Below are 24,275 nucleotides of genomic sequence, written 5' to 3'. Positions count from 1 at the left end.
ACGAGTTAAGAAGTATCTGTTCTAATCACTCTTTCAAAGAAGAATGTCAAGTTTTGCACAAGTCTACGGTTACATAGCAGGGGTCTCCAAACCGGTCCTCGAGGGCCGCTGTGGGTCCTGGTTTTTGTTCATACCGATCAAGCACAGACCTTTCATCAACGTGGTTTCTACTAAAACAAGCCGCACCTGACTGCAATCACCTGATTACACTTATAAAACAACAGATTGGTGAAAAGGTGTGGTTTTGGTTTGTTGGAGTGAAATCCTGCACCCACTGCGGCCCTATGTGCAATAGTTTGGAGACCACTGTTATAAAGCAAAAAGGAAGATCAAGTTGGCTCTAAATTTGCAGATTTTTCCCATAAGCACTATGTGGTGGCAGGAGGGCACATCGTAAGGGCATTTGCATTCTTACATTTTTGTGATTAACACATTTCATGAGTACGAGCTCTCTGAATGCCCTCTTAGCATGCGTCTGGTTCTGGAAGGGTCGGCTCAACTTCTTGATAGCCACGTTTCGCTCAAGGACTTGATCGTAAGCAGAGCTTAAGAACACACAGAAAAAGTGAAGTCAATGCTAGCAAGATTTCGAAGAGAAAATTCTTGAATCAATTAAGGGACATTTTACTAAAATGATGTTGTCTGGCAACCATAAAATAGATGTGTGCATGTTCTGGACTCACCACACAATTCCCTGTGCTCCTGACCCAATAGGTCTTAAGTTCTGGTATCGCTTTAACACCGTGAACGTCGAGTCTCCCACGTCGAGGCTGTAGAACTCCTTCTCTTTCTTGTTTTTATTCATGGCGAAATGTTCGATCACTGCTCTCTGGGCATCCAAAAATGTCCTCTGTGAGCACCACATACAAAGAAATAAAAGAGAGAAATTATGGTCATTGTAGCAAAGGAAGCAGCTTTGAAGCAAACCTTGCAGAATTCCAAACAAGAGCCAAGCGCAGCATTTATGCCTCAGCTGGTCAGCAAACACAGTAAAATGGAAGTCTTGATATCATCAGTAGTGACGGCCAGGGGGCAAAGCGCTGTGAGGTCAACTACATCACACCAAACGTCACTCCCGCAACTGAGCTCAGCGCCTCTTGTAGAACAAAACTCAGCTAACTGGCAAAATTTTAAACTAGATGTTTCATTGTGGAACACGTCGACAGTATATATACGTTTCTACTTTATTCCTTTTTCTCCTTCTAACACTATTAACTATTAATTAAGTATTTCACTCAGCTTGCTTTTGTTTATAAAGATGTAGGGCTGCAGCTGTGAACTATTTAGATCATTGATTAATCCATCAATTAGATCGAAGTAATCGGATTATGAGCATATAATGCGTTGCAGAATAAATTTTAGGATATGTCAAACAAATAAAAGAGTGTTTATGCGAGCAATAATGTTTATTTTGGCTTGCTAAGATTACACTTTCAAATGGGCATTAAATGTGAATACAAAATAAAATCCCCGAGTATTTCTTCAAACGATGCAGAATTGTGCTTTCATTTCACAAGAGCAATAAATGCATTTAAAATAAATCAAAATACCTGAGATCAGCCTCAAAATACATTAAAAAAATGAATGAGGCTCTAAGTTCAACAAAAGACAAATTGGTTAACTTGCATAGCAGTAGTCAGCTAGCTTAAATGCTATAAAATTCTAACTTTTTTTTTTTTTTTTTACCCCAAGGTTCTTAACAAATTGTTCAAAGACATAATACCATAAAAAACTTTTAAATATACTCCCCCAAAAAATAACGAATGCATAAACAAACACATTAGCTCAAACAAAAATATACCTGATGTTGGTCTTAACAGAGAGCAGCTGGATTCAAGCCATGTTAGACGAGTTATGGCATATTCACTTTTGCCACTAGAGGGCAGTGTATCCACCGAAATCAATAAAACTAAATGCAACACTTTCAAAACAAACCATTACAACATCACTCTTATTAAACGAGTGAGGCAAAGATGAGTAATTCGATTAGAAAAATGCTTTGTATCAATTTTTGCTGCTTTGAGTATTTGTTTATTTGAGTGATTTTGTAATGGTTTGTTTTGAAAGTGTTTGCATTTAGTTTTATTAATTTGGCTGGATACACTGCCCTCTCGTGGCAACAGTGAATATGACATGAATAATTTAACATGGCTGAATCCAGTTTTTTTTTTTGAGCAAATATATTTTTTTATGCATTCGTAACATAGTTCATAGGTACAGTATATGATTCACTCCCTCGTTTCATGCTCGCCGCTAATTTTTGTGACGCAATGCTGACATTTTTGTCCACAGAAATTGCTGACATTCACAGAGGAGCTGCAGTTTTTGGGACTGACCTTATTCCCTTCCCTTGTTCCTCTCATCAACCCCTCTCTACATTTACTCTTCCTTCATTCCAGGCTATCTGTGGTATCATTGCCAAATCCAAACCCACTACCTGTCATCTTGATCCTCTTCCCACTGCCCTCATCAAAACCTGTCTTCCCTCAATTGTCCCCCTCATCACCAATATCATCCACTCTTCACTCATTTCCGATACAGTTCCCTCATCTCTCAAAACTGCTTTCCTCAAACATTTCCTCAAAACCAACCTCTTCCCTTCCACCCTCACCCTCTGTTTAGAAGACATTAACTCTTGGTTCTCCTCTAACCTCCTCCTCCTAAATAGCTCAAAATCAGAAGTCTTCCTCATAGGAACCACCGCCATGCTCTCTCATGACAACAACTTCTCTATTACCATCAACAATGTACTGAGGTCTCCTTCTACTCAGGTTAAGAGTCTGGGTGTTATCCTCGACAGTACGCTCTCCTTCCGTTCCCATATCAACAGCATCACCAGATCAGCCTGCTTCCATCTTTGCAATATTACTCATCTCTTCCCATCTCTCATCCGCCATACTGCTTCCACTCTGGTCTGTAGTCTAATCACCTTACAGCTTGATTATTGTAACTATATGCTCTTCGGTCTCTCAAATGAGTCCCTCCAATAACTGCAGCTCCTCCAAAACTCGCACGCCTCATCACTCGGACCCTCACCACACACCACATCACCCCCATCCTCCGTCAACTCCACTGGCTCCCAGTCGAAGAAAGAATCAACTACAAGATCCTTGTAATTACCTTCAAAGCACTCCATGGCCTGGCCCCTCCCTACCTTTGCAATCTCCTCTGTATTAACAGTCCTCCCCATTCACTTCGCTCTTCCCCTGTCCTCCACCTTTCCCTCTCCCGTGTCTGTCCCTCCACCTTCGGTTCCAGAGCTTTTAGTCACTGTGTCCCCCTGCTCTGGAACTCCCTACCCTTCGATCTCCGCAATATATCTACCCTTCCACTTTTCAAGTCCAGACTCAAAACACACCTGTTTACGCTTTCTTACCCACCATGTTACTTCGCTCTGTTCTATCCATACACATTAAAAAAAAAAAAAAATTATCCTGTTTTTATTCTAATTTTAATGATTGTTTTGTTATTACCGTATTGGCCCGAATATAAGACAGTGTTTTTTGCATTGAAATAACACTGAAAAAGAGGGGGTCGTCTTATATTCGCGGTGTAGACATTATATCCATTTACGACGCTAGATGGCGCCACATATCATTGAAGCGATGTTCTGTCATGACAGATCTCAGCTACTCTCCCCATTCACGGCGCTAGATGGCGCCAGATATCATTGAAGCGATGTTCTGTCATGACAGATCTCAGCTACTCTCAAGTTTAACCAATTTGCATTATTTTTATTGCAATGTTTTTCCTTATTCAGATTTTTTCAAGACTACAGTTACAGGTAGACTTCACTTTGATGGTTAATGCAGTTTCTGCAATTTTGTTGTTTTATCACAATAGATTGTTTTATTTACATTTCAAAAACCAGAAGCCATTTATTTAGGAATGTGATTGCACTTTAGTTTACATCTTTAAATGTTCAGATATATTGATTTGAATGAGGCAAAATAACATGCTTTTTCTCTCAAATATATTGTTATAATCATTTGTTTCGGATGTACTGTAATTATTTTCTAAATAAAAATAATTTGTTGTTCAAGAAGTCTTTTTTCAAACTTGAGTCTTGAAAAAGGGGGGGTCGTCTTATAATCAGGGCCGTCTTATATTCGGGCCAATACGGTATTGTGACTCCATCTTTCTTGTAAAGCGTCTTTGTGTGGCTAAAGCGCTCTAGAACTAAAGTGTATTGTTATTATTATTATTATTATTATTATTATATTTAGCCATTTTTGGAGGGGGATTATGTGTTTGAACAACAACGAAAAAAGTTTGCATTTTTTAGCATAAAAGCTAGCAGACTTTTGCTATTCCAGTTAGCCAATTGTTCTTTTGTTGTACTTAGATCCTCATTTATTTTATTTTAAGCTCCGGTATTTTATTTGCTTTTAAACGAAAGTGCAATTCTGCATAGTTTGAAGAAACAGTCAGGAATTTCATTTTGTAATTGCATTTAAAGAGCATACGACAGGACAAAAAAAGTCTTAAATGGCATTATTATGTGAATTAGAATCATATTTTGAGACGATTTGACTATATACAACAATTTAGCAAAGCGCAGATGACGAGAAATTAGTCTTTTAATCTGCCGGTTAGCCACGCCTACCATTATAGGGCTCTAGCGTCCCCAACAGGTGGATGACGTCAGCGGTAGACTGGGCTCATCGGTTTTACTATTAAGCCCATTGAGGGGGAATTATTCAGAACGAGGAAAACACGACGAAGAGAGCTGCAAAATGTCATTGTTTCAGTCTCTCTACTCCAATATTTTAACAGGATATTCTTTTTATCCCAGTATTTTTTCCCCAATAGCTATATGAATGGCTTGAGAAGGACCAGTCAGCCCGTCGAGGGGGAACTATTCACAACGAGGAAAACGCGACGAAGAGAGCCGCAAAATGTCATTGTTTCTGTCTCTTTCCTTCAATATTTTTACAGGATATTTTTTTTATCCAAGTATTTTCCCCAATTGCTAGATAAATGACATGGTCATGACAAATAACAGTCTTGTGCTAAATGGAATATGAAATAATAAAAATGCATTTATTTAGGACGACATGGCAAAATTACTCCATAATGGTCAAAACTGTCGACTTCACCTTTACTGTCGCACCTCCCGAACCATATTTTATGACACCTAAATCGGACATATGTCATTTCCCTTACCCAGCTTCAGAGAATGTAAACAAACCAAAAGGTGTGACAGCTAGCCGACATGCTAACCCGGACCGAGTGATCTTTCAAAGTCTTCGATGCGGAAAATCACACATAACTAGCCTGGATTTATTGACATGACGACTGGGTTGTCGATTGTCTTTGCGGACCGGCAAACCACCCAGCGGGGAGCAATTTACAGTTCGTTCCCCGGAGGAGGGCGGCTGCAGTTGTTGTGCAGCTAACGTGCTGCTAATGTGCATGAGGAGACCTTTATACATGCCTATCAATGATCAAATGTAAGTAGTCCTTTAAAGAAAGTTTGTAGTGTTTACTTTGTAACCACTGTATTAATATTTGACATAATACAAAACAAGATGTTTACTCACTTCCTCATAAGTCCAGTGGTCCCACAGTAAGCATCCACGGTGAATGGGAAATTTATAGTGCAATTTATGGAAGCCCCGGTGCTTTCAGATGCTGTAAACTCATTGGATGCGTTGCATAAAAGGCGTTATGTGGAAAAGCTTCAGTCTATCCATTCACCAGATCCATATTTGATGCCTAAATCAATATTTTTCGACCCGCTGTCTTCGCCCTCTCTGCCTGACATCTGCTACCCTGATATCTACAACTATCTTGTCCACACAAAATCAGCCTATTCGCACGAAAGTTTGAAAAACTTTAAGAGCAGCACTCTAAGCAACATTACCCCGTGTGACCCTTTACTTCCAATTTTCTAAAAGGGCGACAATCAATAAAAAAAAAAGTTGACTGCGATGGCCGACGCTTCAAGGGTAGGTGGATATTGGACTATTTCTTCAATAAAACACGCGACAACTGTCTGCCTCATTTGCAAAGAGACAGTCGCTGTTTTCAAAGAGTTCGATGTGACGCGATAATGATATTACCGAACAAGACACGCTGACATGTACGACAACATTACAGGGAAGATACGCAGCGAGAAATTATAGCAACTTGAAGCTAGTTTAATTTCACAGCAGCAGTATTTCGCAAGAGCCCGAGTGTCGAAAGAGAACGCCACAAAGACGAGACTGTTGAAATTATGAATTAAAAAAATAACAAAGCAAATGTGACACACAGAAGGGCTTGCTAAAATTTGTTTATATATATTGTTCTATGTAAATCAGCCAGGGTAGCCCCCCGCATTTTTACCACACCAAATCTGGCCCCCTTTGCAAAAGGTTTGGACACACCTGTTTAACTGATGATCCGTAGACGAGGCCAGCTTCTTTCACTTGGTACCAGCTAAATATTATTCAAAATGTAATGATGGTGGAAGAAATAAGCATCTTGAATTTGAAACTGTAGGTTGTCGGCGATTAGCCTCGCAATGATCTTAATTGTGGTTGTCAGCCCAAAACCCTCTAAATATATATTAAATGCATCTTACCAGATATAAAATGAATACTACATAATCCGTGGTAATTGTTTGGAGCAGAGTTTTCTCGTCGAATTGCAGCAGTCCATCTCGCTCTCCTCTCCGGGTCTCTCGGAATACGGTAGAACTTCAAGTCTCTCCGTCTATCTTCTGTTATTGCAACCAACCGCCACACACGCCTTCACCATTTTGATGATTAATTTTAACGAGCAGAAAAACACGCCATAATAGGAAAAATTTACGTAGCGGTAATGCGTCAACACGATGATTAGATGGACAATATGGCGCGGAGGCGTGGTTGTGACGTCATGTGAGTAGGGTCTATAGTGAAGAGGACGTCTTCTACCGTACACATCACAGTGCCCTCCTCCTCAATGCAAGACCGAAGCCGGAAGTCACTAATTTTCAAGGCGCAGGATTAAAAAAACTAAATAAATATAGCGATCGCTTCCACACACATTCAAGCGGTCCATATCATTCAGGAACATAAAATACCGTGTGTATTATGAAATAAACATGCTTTTTCGTGTCACATGCACTTTAATGCTCTTTTAAAATTGCAATCTTAGCAAGCCTTTGTTTTACATCTCCTAAAATGGATTCTGCAATCCATTAAATGATCTCAATCTGTTGACTCGATTATTCGAATTAAATAGTTGATAGATTAATCGACTACTAAAATAATCGATAGCTACAGCCCTAAATTAAACGAATGCTAGAGCAGCAAAATCGGATTTGAAGCTTTTTTACTAATCAAATTACTTGAGTTAAACAATTAATCGTTGCAGCACTATAAAGATGTAGTTGCAACTTGCAACATCCAAAATCGAAGTACAACTCATACGCCAAAAATGTCAAAATTACAAAACACAACCCAACACACACACCTTGCTTTCTGCTCCTCCACTCTCACCAACACACAGACCATATGAGGGATGTAATTGCCAGAGAAAAATGACTCAGCTCTCCGTCTGTTCTTTCAACGTCACGAAGACGTCTGGAGCATCCGCCTCACTCATCACATGAAAATAGACATGCTTGCGTAACACAAAAAAACATTTATGCAGTATTGCAGTATTTGAGCAATGGAAGAGGAGCGGAAGCCAGTGCTATTACTACTACAGAGGGCATTGTCGTCGTTTGGAATAAAGGCAATCCATCACAATGACCGAAAGTCAGAACAGTACACGTAGACAGAAGACTCAGTCTTTAGTAACTTCCATGGTTTTGTGTTGACATAAATGCTTTTGGGTTGCACATAAACTACATGTCGTCTAACTGCGCTAAAATTAATCCAGCAGTACAGCAGCCAAGTGGTCTGGACCGTGTGAATGGCTGTGTAGTGGGACATATATTAAATGCATGGGCCAGCCAGAGCAGCTTCCTGGGACACACTTCCCGCTACGAGCATCTTCCTGTAATCATTACACTGATAACCTTCTGCTCAAACGACAAATTGTACTGCGACAGTGGAGGTTTCAACACAAAACATAACAGGTGCACTCGACGGCGTTTGCCCTGCCATCTGATTTTCAAACAACAACAAAAATCTAATGCCTAGATTAGTCACCCACCAATCACAGTATGGGTGTACAGCCATTTCCAAATGATCACATATACATTCCAACAGTACTTGAATTATTACAGTGTTATTCTTAACCCACATAGCATCATAATGAGAGCCAATGCTAATCTTTTGCCCCACTTGTGTAACTAAATTATGTAACAAACCTATTGGAAACGGCTCTCGGTAGGCTGTATGAACAACTACCGATGTTTTCTGTGATGTTCATCTGTATTAGGTTCACCGGTAAGCTGGAGCATATACCAGTTTACTTTAGGTGGGAGGTAGCGTATACAGTAGTATGGCCAGGCCGCAAAACATGTAACAAATACATGTTACAATTAGATTATTGCACAATAATATGTAACACCACATCACCCAATGTCCAATATTCATTTAAATGCAATATACTATGTGAAATACTTACTAAGTACAATATTCAATGCCTCACTGTCAACTTCTGCAACTTAACTTCTATTCACACATATTCTACGTGCAATACTTATTTAAGTTAATTAATTAATTAACATTAATCTGCAATATTCAATGCCTTCACTGTCAACTGCTGCTACTTCACTTCAATTATTTGCACTGCCTCAACATAGGACTATCTCATACATATTTTATATTTATTTAGATTTTATAGTTTTATTCTTGCAAGCCACTTTCGAGATTTTTTACTTGTCCTGCACTGTAAAGGGAGATGCGCCACAATATCATTGTACAACCGTATAATGATAATAAAGGGTTATTCTACTCTATTCCATTCTAAACATAAAATCTGAGTTGTGTATAATGTAAAAAAAAAAAAAAAAACAAGAATATAGTAAAGAATCAAAGTTAATACACTAATGTAAAGCTTTCAAACAAGAGGGGCGAACGAACAGCACGCTGGGATACACATACACTAGAGGTTCCACTTAGCCAATTGGATGCCAGGAATGCAAGGCAGCAGCCAATGGCAGAGCAGCTATAAGTATTTTACGTTCAGTATGCTCTGGCAGCCGTGAGTACCAGCCATTTTTGCCTTTCGCATCCTGAAATTTCTTTCGTAACAAGAGGCAATATTTTCCCGTCGGCGCATGTCTTAACCTGAAAATTCTGTATGTAGAGACATTCGTATCTAGATGTACCACAGTACAGATAGCCCCGGGGTTACAAATGAGTTCCGTTCCTACGCTGGTTACGAAAACAGCATTTACGCTTGAGTCAGAGTTAACCCTCCAAGTACCCCAAAATAACTATCCAAAAAGTCCAAAAGTATTGTTGTTGTTTTTTTGTTTTTGTTTTTTTATGATGGAGGATACACTGCCCTCTGGTGGCAGCGTTGAGTCTGGCTGGACTGTTGCCTTATGACTGAGGAACAGACTCTCGTCTGACATGGATAAACGACAGCTGGGCTCTGGTTTGGGCCCACATGAGGCTGTAAGTTGTTTCAGCTTGTATATGTTTGTGTAAGCATTTGTAATTAAGTTTACAGCTACAGTTTATGGAGTTATGTGTGAGCGATTTGCTATGAGAATTGTAATTATGTTAGCATTCATAGCATTTAAGCTAGCGGACCTTTGCAAGGACAATTTGGCTAATTTAATCTACTAAAAGTACATATTGATCAGACTAGACAGACGTTTGAACACCAATTGTTTTGTGTCAAGTGTTTTCTTGTTAAAATGCATGTGGTTTTCAACATAAGTATACAAACAGTATGTGTGTTACAGCTTTACAAATTGTCAAAAGTGAAGGAAGTAAAAAGCTTCAAAAAACAACTGTTTGAAAGCTGAACAAATTCACATTTAGTGAGGACATAACACGTCATATAAATAAAGTAAAAAATAAGAGTGAGGTACAATAAGGTGCTGTTAATGCGACTAAGGCTACGTCTACACTAGAACGCACAATGGCCTTAAAAGGATCCACGGATAGAAAGACTTGTAGTTCTTAAAAGATAAACGTTATTATGAGTTAAAATAATTTGATATTGAAACCCCTCTTGATGTTTTCTCTATTATTCAATTTTTAAAATTACTTTAACTAGTAGGTCGCTATTGTTGTTGACGTCGCTGGGCAGTGACGTCAAATGGTTACGCTGCTGGGCTTCCAGACTATGACTCTAGCGACATAAACATGTCATCTGTTGAGCCCTTTCAATTTGAACCCAAAAGGAACATTAGTGAGCATGACAGCACTGTCGATATTTCACAAAACGAGCAGCAAAAGCAAAATGACTAGGAAAGACAGGATGAGACATCAATAGACAAAACCGGTGTTCTGCCAAAATGTCCTACACTGGCGAAATGTCCGACAAGAAGTGAATTTGACACCTAAAGTACAACCGTGTACTTTAAGCTTGTTTTGTTTAGATGCATACAGACAAACCATACTAAAGATGCCTTAGGAAAATACTTATAGATTGCAACTTCAAATAAGGGTGGTTTAAATATGCTACGTGACTAATGTGGTCAACAGATCAACAATCTGCTTTAAAGTTACAACACAATGCTTAAAAGAATGAGAGGGAAACACATGTAAAAAGTATTTTGAGGCAATGTAAAGGTAATAAAAGACTCAATAAAAACACAAATAGTAAGTACTCGCCACTTTTAACCGATGAGCGCATGTGTTGGACGTCTCGCCGTGTAGAAGGAATTGCAGTAACCTAGTAGTATTCATCGAGTGACAGTGGTCATCTATGCCATCACCACCAGCGTCCATTGCGCACTTAAAACATGGCGCCCTCCATAGGTCAAAACATGTACTAAATACAGTGGTACCTCTACATACGAAGTTATAAGTCGTTCCAGGACCTTGTTTGTAAGTCGAAATGGTTGTATGTCGAGCAGGATTTTCACATAACAATACATTATAATTCCATTAATTCGTTCAACAGCCCGAAAATCTACGCCAAATTCCCAATAAAAATTGATGTTACTATTGCAATATTTACAAAGAGCAGAAGGTAACGTCACTAACGAAGTTGCTCCTTTTTGCGCAAACGTCACTTGCAGGAGCGTGGCGTTTATAAATGCACCTTAAACAACGTGCAGACAGGTATAAAATATTGTCCAAATTACAAGGCAAAAAAGTTATCCTTCCTAGTGTAGATATAGCCTTAAAAAAAAAAAAACACACAACTGGAGACAAAATGGCGGATGAGACTCCAGCATCGTAAAGTCGAAATCGCGTAAATCGAATATGTCGTAACCCGGGGACTTTGTGTATTATAATTTGTAAACAACGATATGTTATCAAAGACAGGCCCTGCTGAACAGAATTGTTTGAGTAATAGTATGATGAAGTGAGCATACATTATAGTTTTTTTTTTTTTAAGTCATAATGGCCCTTTGAGAGAAACTATTTTGGGTACCATGTCAAAAATGAGTTTGACACAGACAACTGATGGCAATGCGGAATTATTGCTACAAACTAATAATAATAAAAAAATTAATAACAAAGAATGCAGATGTAATTTGTTAATATTCAAATTGAATGAAACATTGTTGTACATTTCCAGTAAAGGAGGCATTATTTTTTCCAGATTTTGGGGACACATAGAAGAAGGGATTATGTCATGACATACATTTTAATAGCATGACATCTAATTTTCATCCATCATTAAAAAATACATATATATATATATATATATATATATATATATATATATATATATATATATATATATATATATATATATATATCTTGTACAGGTATCATCAGCATTAAAATGAATGAAGAAAATGAATGGCCTCTTCTTCATCACAGGGATTAACAAGGCAAGGGTAGCGACTTCCATGGCGAGTTAACCTTGGCCACATGACCCCCCCCCGGCAGGAGGCTGCAGGCAAACCGCAGCAGGCGAACAGGAGCCATGCATGAGCACACATAATAACTCAGCACCGCGCACAGGAAGACATTATAGTCGAGGTAAAGACTCGCCACTGACGGATCTGCCTGTTTAATGGGCGTTTCTTCATGTGCGCGAACGCTCCGTTCACCAGTATACAGTATTTAGAAATACAAAACGAGCAACGGCAAGGACCTGCCTGTCGTACAAAAGCTAGTGAACACGTAAAATGACACACGACCCTCCCCCCACGGCCAAACAATAAGCACGTCCGAAAACGGAGCAGAAGCCGGAGAGTGGGGGCTTCCGATCCTCATCTTACCTCGGCCGTGGAAGCCCTAACGTGGATCTCCGCGGTGCTACGAGCCGCTCGAACGTTCTGGTGCAGCGGGCTGTGCGCTTGTCCCGCCGGTAAAGACTGATTGAGTCCGCTGGGCGCCTTAAAAACACATGACCTCACCCGATTCACTTGCTTGCCTACGTTTCATCCGCCTGCTGCTATTGACAGGCCAGGGAACAGCGGCGAGACACCATGCGCATGCGCATCCACACGTCACTGCTCCACAGAGACACACCCACCTCCATCAGTTCTTCCTTCCGCCCGACATATCTATCTATCCGTCTATCCGTCTGTCTGTCTGTCCTACATTGTACACTTTACAATGTATGCATTCACTGCATGCGCAATTCATACACTGAATACAACAACGAATGCACATAGGCTGCCATGATCAAACTATACATTGTTATATTTTGTGATATATTATGTTTAATGAAATCTAAAAAGGGCAGTAATTAATGCTCACTCATTTCAGAGTTAAAATATTACGAGAATGCAGGCCGATTTTCCCTTATGCATATAAATTGAACGTGTTGCAAATTATTTCACAGTACAAATGGAAGGACTGCTGACCATCCACTTTTGTGCAGCATCCCCTCCAAATTCACACACTAACACATGAACCACACACACTCACACTTCAAGGTCAATGATGAATGCAATACATTTGAAATATTGACCGTTTTCAATGCTCCCTTCTTTTTAACATTAGACGACTTGAATGAATAAATAACACGTACATCCAGTGCAAGTAACAATGGCTTGCACTGTATACTATACTGTACATGCCACAGCATCCATTAAACTTAATATAGATAATGTAGATATATCAACACTGCATTGCATTCAGTATCTAATTTTCCCCATACAAAATAATCAGGGGTGAAAGTGGGTAGAATTTCTTGCTGGAACTCCCCGACCTGAAGGTTGCCACGGAGCCAGAAATTTTATTTACTTATTAATTTTTTTCTTTCATTTTTTTGTGAGGGGGGTGGGGGGGGGGGGGCAAACCTCTTAAACTACTGAAATGCAAAGAAAACTGTTTTACCACAGTTATTTCTATAACACATACAAAAACTGTTTTTCATTCAAAATTGTATTTTTTAAAAATTATTTGCAAAATAAAAGTTAACAAAAACAGCAATAACCCCAACCTCCATCTCCTAACCCCCTCCCCCTCATTTCCTCACATACTAAATGCCATATCTCAATTCTAACTACTTAAGAACATAGAATGTATATTAAAATTGAAGTTAATTTAAACATTTACTTAAGATAAACCTTTTTTTTTCGGACTATAAGTCGCACCTGAGTATAAGTCGCACCAGTCATAAAATGCCCAACGAAGATGAAAAAAAAAAATAAAAGTCGCACCGGAGTATAAGTCGCATTTTTGGGGAAAATTTACATGATAAAATCCAACACAGAACAGATATGCCATCTTGAAAGGCAATTCAAAATAAAAATACAATAGAGAACAACCTGCTGAATAACTGTACAGTATGTTAATGTTACATGATGCATGAACAATGAAATGCGAACGTGGCCGGTATGTTAATGTAACATCGCTATTAATAGTTATTCAAACAACTGTAGCATATAGAACATGCTAACGAGTTTACCAAATCATCAATGTCACTCCAAAACACCCAAATAATATGTGAAATTATATAATAATGTGTTAATAATTTTACACATAAGTCACTCCAGAGTATAAGTCGCATCCCCTCCTTTTTTAAATCATATGGAAATGAATAAGTAGCCTAACATAAATAAACAAATACAAGCCCAAAGTGCACATTGACAGCTAAGACATTCTGGACCTCCCCATCAGGCAAATAAAACTAGATATGATAAATAAGCCTCCTCAACTCTTTCGTTGCTCTTAAAGATTTGATACACTTTATGTTGCATTGCCCTTTTTTGTCGCATCAATTCAACAACTTTTTTTTTTTTTTTTGCTTTTCCAGAAAACATGCACATTTGAACTAATCAGAGCTAACTATCTCTGCTGATCACGTGTATGTCAGCCAATTGAACAGATAAATGAGTCCAGGTGTTTTGCTTTGCTGTGTGCATTCGCACATTGACGTGACTCATCATCGTCAGACTCAGATAACTGCAGCAGCTGGGGAAACCTCCATGCCGTCCGTGGAATAGAATAAATAATAAATATTGGTGGAAACGGATTACGCTACACAAGCACTTTATTATACTTGTTGTTAACACTTGTGTATGCAATCTAATGTTGGTAGATTGTTTTGTTCTTGGAGATGAAATGCATGTGTGGCAGCTTGGCCATTATTATTATTTTTTTTTTTACATAGCGTTTTGATAGTGGCCATTATAATTTTCGGAATCAAAGCACCGTGTACCGGAACAGCATTCCGGCCTTGAATCTTATACCGGAACAGCATTTCGGCCCTGAATCTTATACCGGAACAGCATTCTGACCCTGAAACTTATACCGGAACTGCATTCTGGCCCTGAATCTTATACCGGAACTGCGTTCCTGACCGTTCTGGCCCACTTTCACCCCTGAAAATAATTATTACCAGTTTTGATTGACACTGTATACAATTGTAATGTATCAGGCAGAGAATGGTATGTAACACTTGCAGCCACAGCGGTATGTAGATGAACAGCATTGAGGCTATTGGTTCCATAAAGTATCTGAACCTTTTGGAATTTCTCACATTTCTGCATAAAATCACCATCAAAAGTGATCTGATCTTTGTCAAAATCACACAGATGAAAATACAGTGTCTGCTTTAACTAAAACCACCCAAACATTTATAGGTTTTCATATTTTAATGAGGATAGCATGCAAACAATGACAGAAGGGGAAAAAATAAGTACGTGGACCCTCTGCCTATGGAGACTTCAAGAGCAATTGAAAGCAATTTTTACCAAACATCTTAAGTCAGGTGTGTGCCCAATCACTGATGAGTGGTTTAAAGCTGCCCCACCAGCTGTAAAACACAAACATGGTAAGAAATGTCTTGATGAGAAGCATTGTCTGATGTGCATCATGGCTTGGCCAAAGAGCTGTCTGAAGACTAGGGTTCAAGGATTTTTTTTGATTTGTATAAAGCTGGGAAAGGATACAAAACCATCTCTAAAAGTCTGGATGTTCATCAGTTACCAATCAGAAAAGTTTTCTACAAATGGAGAGAGTTTGGTACTGTTGCTTCTCTCATAAGGAGTGCCGTTCACCAAAGATGACACCAAGAATTCAGCGCAGTATACTCAAAGAGGTAAAAAAGAAACCAAGAGTGTCTGCTAAAAAGACTGACAGAAATCACTGGCACAGTCCAATATCTCACACATCAACTATATGTAAAACTATGGCCAAGAATGGTGTTCATTAGAGGACTCCATCGAGGAAGCCACTGCGGTCGGAAAAAAAAAAAAAAAAATAACATTGTTTGTTTATTGTTTGCAAGAAGGCACTTGGACACTCCACAGAAATTTTAGCAAAATATTTTGTGGACTGATGAAACCAAAGTTGAATTGTTTGGGAGTAACACAAAGTGTCATGTGTGTATGAAAAATGGAACAGCTCACCAACATCAACACCTCATCCCCACCGTGAAGCATGGTGCAAGGAGCATCATGATTTGGGGCTGTTTTGCTACCTCAGAGCCTGGACAACTTGCAATCATAAATGGAAGAATGAATTCATAAGTTTATCAGGATGTCTTGCAGGAAATCCTGCAGCCGTCTGTCAGACAGTTGAAGCTAAAAAGAGAATGGATGCTGCAACAAGAAAATGATCCAAACCACAGAAGTTAATCAACTTCAGAACAAAATACATGTTCTGGAGCGGCCATATCAAAGTCCAGACTTGAACCCCATTGAGATGCTGTGCCATGACCTAAAGACACCAATTCATGCCAGACATCCAGGAATCTGACTAAACTAAAGCAGTTTTGTGGGCCAAGATTAGTCCTGATCGATGTGCCAGACTGATCTGCAGCGACAGGAAGTGTCTGGTTGAATTTATTGCTGCCAAAAGGGCGGGGGTGGGGGCAAAATATTAAATGTGATGGTTCACTTACTTATTTTTCACCCTTGTGTTATTGTTTGCATACTGTCCTCATTAAAATATTAAAACCCATAAATGGTGGTGGTTTTAGTTCAAGCAGACAGCTTTTTCATCTGTGTGAGTTTGACAAAGATCAGATCACATTTGATGGGGATTTTATGCAGAAATGTGAGAAATTCCAAAAGGTTCAGATACTTTTTCATATGACTGCATAAATATAATATAAAACACTTTAAATACACATTAAAAGCCAGACTTGGAATTTGCAAAGACTCATGCTGATCACTTACAACACGACTGGGACTCAGGTTCTCAGGAGCAATGAGAGATCGATCTTTATGGAACCAATAGCCTCAATGCTGTTAATCTACAGTCAAACATGGTTTTAGAAGTGTCCTTATATGGCGCTGCAGGTGTCTGGAAGCTTCATTTAACCAATGCAATCATGAATTCTGAGCAGCACTGTTGTATTTTAAAAGAGTTTAGGCTACCATCACTCTATGTCCATTGTGACAGTTCAGTTTTCCAACATGACAATGACCCCAAGCACACAGCCAGCATTTCTTAAGAAGAATATTGTCGGAGTGATTTGGTGGCCAAATATGTCTCCTGACACTTGAGCACCTGCCCCTTTGCCCCTTCATGTCTCTACTCTCTATAGGTAACCATATTTGTTCGTTTTCTTCATAACGTTATCTAACGTTATGCTCCTGAATGAAATGGACCGCTTGGATTTGTGTCGAAGCGATCGTTTTATATATTCAATTTTTGAATCCCGCGCCATGAAATGAGTGACTTTCTGGATTGAGGAAGAATGCGAATGTGACGTTTCCCGGGTCAGAATTTCACAATACAGCATTGCTTTATAGCATGCAGATGGACTGCGGATTCAGCTGAGTTTGCTGATTAATTTGTTTATTTTTTTATATCACGCCAGCTAATTGTGCTGCAGAAAATTGTTGCTGCACCAGGGAGAGGCATGTGAGCCTTTTTGGATTTCAAAAGGTTCCCATTCACCTCAGATATTGACCAATACAAGCCCTACTACTGTGGGACCATTTGACTTTCAAGGAAGTGAGTAAACATCGTATTTTGTATTATGTCAAATACAGTACTGGGATCATGGCACACGTTTAATACAGAGGTGGCTTGCATTTTGTGACTGATTGTCCACCGAGAATGCCACTCAGCCGACGACCGGCGGCTTGTCGCACACCCCCCTCGATCCTTCGCGTGCCCGCCGGGAGAGCGCTGTACTCGGCTTATTCCCCCCTTCGTGTCCCCGGTGTTCTGTCAAATTTTCAACCCCATCAGAAATTGCAGCGTTGTGTTAAAAATGGCTGTAAAGTAAACACAACAAACTTTCTTTAAATAAAGGACTATTTACTTACATTTGATCAAGGGCGGACATGTAGAAAAGTTCTCCTCAGACACATCCTGCCATGCTAGCTGCACAACAACTGCACGCTGCTCTCTCACTTTTTACGTCATATTTGTGTTGACCATGTGGCAACTACGCGTTCCTCCGACGTCAGCCGGTTTGTCCAGCTGCTTCCCCAGCAAACGGGCTCTCCTGCCCGCAGCAGGGGAACAAGTCCGACGAGCTGTAACTTGCTCGCCGCCAGGCGGGTTGCCGATTGGCGAAGACAAACGACAACCCCGCCACCGTGTGACATGACCCTGGGTAATTTTGGGTGATTTTTCGCGTCGAAAGCTGAGAAAAAGACTTTGAAACATTACTTGGTTTGGATTAGCATGTCGGCTAGCTGTCACGCCTGGTTTGTTTACGCTCTCCGGAGCTGGGGCAGGAAAATGACAAAAGCCGACTAACTCTGGTGGCATAAAATATAGTTTGGGAGGTGTAAGAAGTCGACAGTTTTGATAAGTCGACAGTTTTGACCATTATGGAGTAAATTTGCCATGTCGTACTGAATAAATGCATTTTTAATATATCATATTCCATTTAACACAAGACTGTTATTTGTCATGACCATAACATTCATTTAGCAATTGCGAAAAAATACTTTGATAGAAAGAATATCCTGTAAAAATATTGGAGTAGAGAGACTGAAACAATGACATTTTGCTGCTCTCTTCATCACATTTTCCTCGTTCTGAATAATTCCCCCTCAATGGGCTAAATCAGATGAAACCATGACCCTGCCGACTTCATCCTCCTGCTGGGGACGCAAGAGCCCTATAATGCAAGGGCGTAGGTTGGGTCTCAACATTGTTAGGGACGATATGACAGCATGTACACTTTTTGCCTGGGATGGGACAATAAGAAGACCAAACAGATTGGTTGAAGATTGGGGTCAGGGCTACTTTTCTCACGAATTTGAACCTAATTGATAGGCTAAATGGTCAATGCAAAATACATCTGTAGTGACTCATACTAGATGCACCGTTCGATTCAAACCTTTGTTTTCAAAAACTACTAAAGAAAGATTTTTGAAAACTACCATAACAGTAGCAAATAGCACATCTAAATTGCAATATTTGAACATAAATTATATTAACACACTTAACACACAATAAATACAAACTTGTTTGTAATCTTTTAACTATCCAGGAGTGAAAAAAATAATTTTTTTTTTTGGTCTATTTTTCCTAAGACCACACAACATTGTCTGCCCAAATAAATAAATGAAATATAACTGACAAACCTTTTTAGTCAGGGAATAACAAAAATAGATAAAAATGGTGCCTCCTTTCAGTTAAAACACCAAGGGCGCAGGTTTGGTCTCAACATTGGTAGGAATGATATAACAGCATCACCTGCATATACACTTTTGCTGGGGACGGGACATTAATAAGACCAAACAGATTGGGTGAACGGGCGTCAGTGATACATTTCTCACGAATATGGACCTAATTAATTGATAGGCTCAATGATCAATGCAAAATAAATATGTATTGACTTATACTAACTTTCATGTGTATTGGTTCAGGTGATACACCACTCATTTCAAACGTTTGTTTTCAAAAACTACTACAGAAACATTTGGAAAACTTCCAGAATAAATGTCTGGATTTTATTAGTAAATTTAAATTGAAATATTTGACCATAATTTATATTTTTCTGGTTCCATAGTTTCCAGCAGATTTCGCTACTTTTCTCACAGTTTAATTAACATTAACAGTATAAATCACATACAGGAGGACACCCCTCTAAGCAGCTTCCTACTCGTGTTTTGCAGATTAGCAAGTTCACACAGTTTAATGTTATGCTAACTCTGATGCAGGTCCGACTTTTAGTAGCAAAAAAATTAGTGGCGTATTCCCCACCTCCACGATATTGACATTTTTTTTGACATTACTTACAGTGGTGGCTGCTTATGCTGGCCGAAAAAAAAACTTCTAATATCTCTCCTCTGCGGAGGACGCAGCATGTCGTCGAAATGTAATTCTGTCGGGGCTTTGTGAGTGTGCGTGTGTGTGTGGTGGTGGGGGTCCTTTCATCAGCCAATCAAACATGCATTTGAGGGGAAAAAAATGGACCGGCACATTCAGCATGTGAAAAGGGGTAAATGTGAATCTGCACATAATGAAAATAATTCACTTCATAATGGTAGGGTCAATTCTATCCTTAAAACATATGGTAAGATAATCTAAATTACAATTGAACTCATTATTTATTGCAAATAAGTTACTTAAAAGTTGGTGGGGACAATATGAGCATCCTGAAAAGTTGGTGGTGTTACGTCCCTATTGTCCCTATGCAAACCTACGCCGTTGTAAAACCCTACTGCTTTTGTCCACATGCACAGCCAAACTCAACAAAACTTGAAAGCTCCATTTGGCTGTTTTAAGACCACATAAACAAAATAAAAATGAAAATTGGGGAGAAGGGGGGAAACCTGGGTTCACTACAGTTCTCACAGCTTAATTAACATTAAGAGGAGAAAACACATACAGGAAGACACTTCTCTCTAAGCAGCTTCCTACTCGAGTTTTCCTACTCGAGTTTAGCAGGTTAGACAGTTCACGCAGTTTAATGTTATGCTAACTCTGATGCAGGTCGGACATTCTGTAGCAAAATTAGTGGTGTGTTCCCCACCTCCACAATATTGACTTTTTTTTCCTTTGCATTATTTACAGTGGCTGCTGCTGGACGGATGAGGAGGCATGTTGTCATTGACATGTTGTCTGTGTCAGGGCTGTGTGCGTGTGTGTGGGTCAAGTCATCAGCCAATCAAACGTGCGTTTAAGGGTTAAAACATGGACCGGCACATTCAACATATGAAAAGGGGGTAAATGCATGTCTGAACACAATGAAAAAAATTCACTTAATAACGTTAGGGTCAATTCTATTCCTACAACATATGGCAAGACAATCTAAATCTATTTATATAACTGAAGTCATTATATTATAATGCAAATAAGGTTGCTTAAAAGTTGGTGGGGACAATTTGAGCATCCTGAAAAGTTGGTAGTGTTATGTCTTTATCATCCCTATGCAAACCTACGCCCTTGCTATAATGGTAGGCGTGGTTAAACGGCAGATTAAAAGACTCATTTCTCATCATCTGCGCTTTGCCAAATTGTTGAATATGGTCGAATCGTTTCAAAATATGATTCTAATTCACATACTAAAGCTATTTTAGACTTTTTTTCTCCTGTTGTAGGCACTTTAAAGTTTCTCACAGTCACAGCCAATTGTAAATACTGTAAATCTGGTTAAACTGGAAGTTATGTTATTGTAACGTGTATTAATTTCTTGTTCATGTGCCCCTTTTGATCTATGAGGACCTGCCCCTCCTCGGTCTCTACACAGCCCTGGTAAGTAGAGGTACCACCACTGCATATGTGTGGCTGTGTGTGTGTGTGTGTGTATACCACGGGCGTAGGTTAGGTCTCAACATTGGTGGGGACAATATAAGACCATAACGTGTATGTACACTTTTTGCTCGGGATGGGACATTAATAAGAGCGAACAGATTGGGTGAATGGGGTTCAGGGCTACATTTCTCACGAATATGAATCTAATTAATTGATATGCTATATCAAGGGTACTCATTCCAATGATCACGATCGACCAGTTGATCGAACACTAGTGTGGGTAGCTCGCGGCATCCCCCCACCCCCCAAAAAACTTTTTTTTTTTAATGTACATAGTTAATATACATAATTATGATAATGTTGTGTGAGCAGCATATGAGGTTATGCAGCACCCTTTTCTCTCTAAGCAGTTTCTTGCTCACGTTTTTCTAGTTCTATATAGTTTCCAGCAGAGTTCACTAAGTGTAGAAAACACAAACACAAGGACACTTCTCTCCAAGCAGTTTCCTACTCAAGTTTTGCAGGTTAGCAAGTTCACACAGTTTAATGTTATGCTGACTTAGGGCAAACTTTTAGTAGCAAAATTAGTTTTGTGTCTCCCACCTCCACAACATTGGCGTCTTTTTTAAATTGCTTGCAGTGGCTGCTGCTGGATGAAAAAAACAAAAACAAAAACAAAAAAACAACTCCAAATATCCCTCCTCTTTGAAGCATAGGCGGAGTTTGACTTTTGGGGCAGGGGGGGCTCAACATGTTGATGAACCCGAAACGCAGTTTCAGCAATAAAATTAACTTCCAAGAATTAGGCTCGAGTGTACGACGTAGCTCCCCCCCCGCCCCTCTCGCCATTTTGGAAGCAGGAAGTTCGGTATCAGAACCCCGGGAAACATTAACAGTGAGGCATTTCGACACAGATCGCTCTTTAAAAATGGTGGAAATTATTGTGCGGTAAAGAATTGCAACAACCGAGTTTGTCTCTGTATCGAACTGGCAAGTTTTCCTAACTTCTTATCATCTTGTGGCACTCGTAGTTGAATTGTATTTGCCATTTAAATGTCCCATGATACAGACCTACTTCCATGGCTGCGTTGTGGTCAAATCTCACGAAATCTCTCCAGATCCCCCATTGCTGTGACGTAAACGCTCGAGCCTAATAATTATTATAATATGTTGAAAATAAGCGTTTTTTTGTTTCCCATCATTTTTTAGGAGAATCCTAATTCAGGCTGTTTAGGACAGCTATACTTTTCGCCAAGATCGTCATCCATTGAATATGGTACGCCAGCCGGTGTTAACAGGTGTTCTGTCAAATTTTGCTTTTTGTTAAAAATGGCTGCGAATACAGCGGTTACAAAGTAAACACTACAAACTATCTTTAAATAAAGGAATATTTACTTACGTTTGATCATGGACAGACATGTAGAAAAGTTCTCCTTAGACACATTCGGCCGAGTTAACTGCACACAACAACTGCACGCCGCTCTATCCCTGTTTACGTCTTCGCTGTGTAGTTAAGCATTAATTTAAGCCATATTCATGTTCAACATGTATGTTTACGATGTTACTTGTTTATTTAGCACCCGTGGATAACAATGAGAATGCAATTGAATGTAAAAGAGGGCTTATTCACCGCCACATCAGCTTTGGGAGCAAAATATTATAAGGGTGAAAAATTTGTTATACAATCAGCGTCTTAAGTGGGGCAAATTGAAACTCCGCTCACCATTTTGGCGGTGGTCTCTGGCTTTTCATGGTCCACATTTTCAATCCTCGGTTCTTGCTCAGTAGTTGTTGTCGCTTTTGAAAGCTTAGGTTTGAAAAAATTACGTATATCCATCTTGTCGCTTCATTTCTCAGGTGGTTTTGGCTAAGCAAAGCAAATAACTGTCTAATGTGCTAGTTGTGTTACTTTGTGGGTTTCTTGAATAAGACAACTTACTGAAAGGGTTGACTGACAGATCTTTAGGTACAGAACGGAAGAAAGGCATCATCAACGTTAACTCTCCAGTGGCGGGCTTTTTATCAGCTGTCTCGAGCTCGCTGCGGATCTCTGACTTCCGTGTGCTGTGACGAGCAGACATTACTAATCAAACATGCAGTTACAATTTGCTCATATCATTACAATAGTCACATGATCTGTTCAAAAAACAATTTTGACCCATTATATATATCATTTCATTCATTTTTGTTGTTTGTTTTATTGCTTTACAACTTTTATAAACAATATTTTACCGGAAAATAATTAATTTTAAAATCATATATAGGAAAGTCAATTACATGCAATGACACTTTTCTGCTACGAGGAGGGGGCCTGGCCCCCCCTTAAATCCGCTTATGCTTCGAAGGGGTGGAGGAGGCGGCATTTTTTTTGGAAATGTAATTCTGTTGGGGCTGTGTGAGTGTGTGTGTGTCGGAGGTGTGTGAAGCCATCAGCCACCGAAACGTGCGTTTGAGGGGGAAAAATGGACCGGCATATTCAACAAGTGAAAAGGGGTAAATATAAGTTTGAACATAATGAAAATAGTTAACTTAATCATGGTAAGGTCAATTCTATCTTTGCAACATATGGGAAGACAATGTAATTGACCCATATAACTGAACTCATCATATCATGCACAGGGGTGAAAGTGGGCCAGAACGGTCAGGAACGCAGTTCCGGTATAAGATTCAGGGCCAGAATGCTGTTCCGGTACACGGTGCTTTGATTCTGAAAATATGACGGCAACTGTCAAAACGCTATGTAAATTAAAAAAAAAAAAAAAAAAAAAAAAAAGCTAATCTGCCACACATGCATTTCATCTTAAAGAAGAAAACAATCTACCAACACCAAATTTACATACACAAGTGTTAACAACAAGCATAATAAAGTGCTTGTGTAGCGTATTCCGTATCCACCAATATTTATTATTTATTTTGTTCCATGGATGGCATGGAGGTTTCCCCAGCTGCTGCAGTTATCTGAGTCTGATGATGATGAGTCACGTCAATGTGCTAATGTGCAGCAAAGAAAAATGCCTGGACTCATTTATCCGTTCAATTGGCTGACATACTGAAATGTGATCAGCAGAGATCGTTAGCTTTGATTGGTTGGAATGTGCATATTTTCTGAAACAGCAAAAAAAAAAAAAAAAAGTTGTTGAATTG

The 24,275-nt window shown here is 39.3% G+C and overlaps 1 protein-coding gene across 4 annotated transcripts in view; it reads right to left on the bottom strand.

Moving 5' to 3' along the window:
- The window catches only part of mapk8a (mitogen-activated protein kinase 8a), a 48,865-nt gene that overhangs the window by 23,045 nt on the left and 1,545 nt on the right, over positions 1-24,275 (bottom strand). For 3 of the 4 annotated variants that reach the window (XM_057847967.1, XM_057847969.1, XM_057847966.1), the window contains exons 3-4: positions 684-850; positions 416-545 (exon numbers count right to left, since the gene is read on the bottom strand). In XM_057847967.1, the coding sequence (XP_057703950.1) occupies positions 416-545; positions 684-850 (297 nt within the window). Of the gene's footprint in view, positions 1-415; positions 546-683; positions 851-12,283; positions 12,920-24,275 lie in introns of those variants that run through there. The other variant, XM_057847968.1, reaches the window with a different exon arrangement.

Source organism: Corythoichthys intestinalis, chromosome 10 (assembly GCF_030265065.1).
Source record: "Corythoichthys intestinalis isolate RoL2023-P3 chromosome 10, ASM3026506v1, whole genome shotgun sequence".
Lineage (NCBI taxonomy): Eukaryota > Metazoa > Chordata > Actinopteri > Syngnathiformes > Syngnathidae > Corythoichthys > Corythoichthys intestinalis.
The sequence above is the reverse complement of the archived record's forward strand: the minus strand, read 5'-3'. Positions and strand labels throughout refer to the sequence as shown.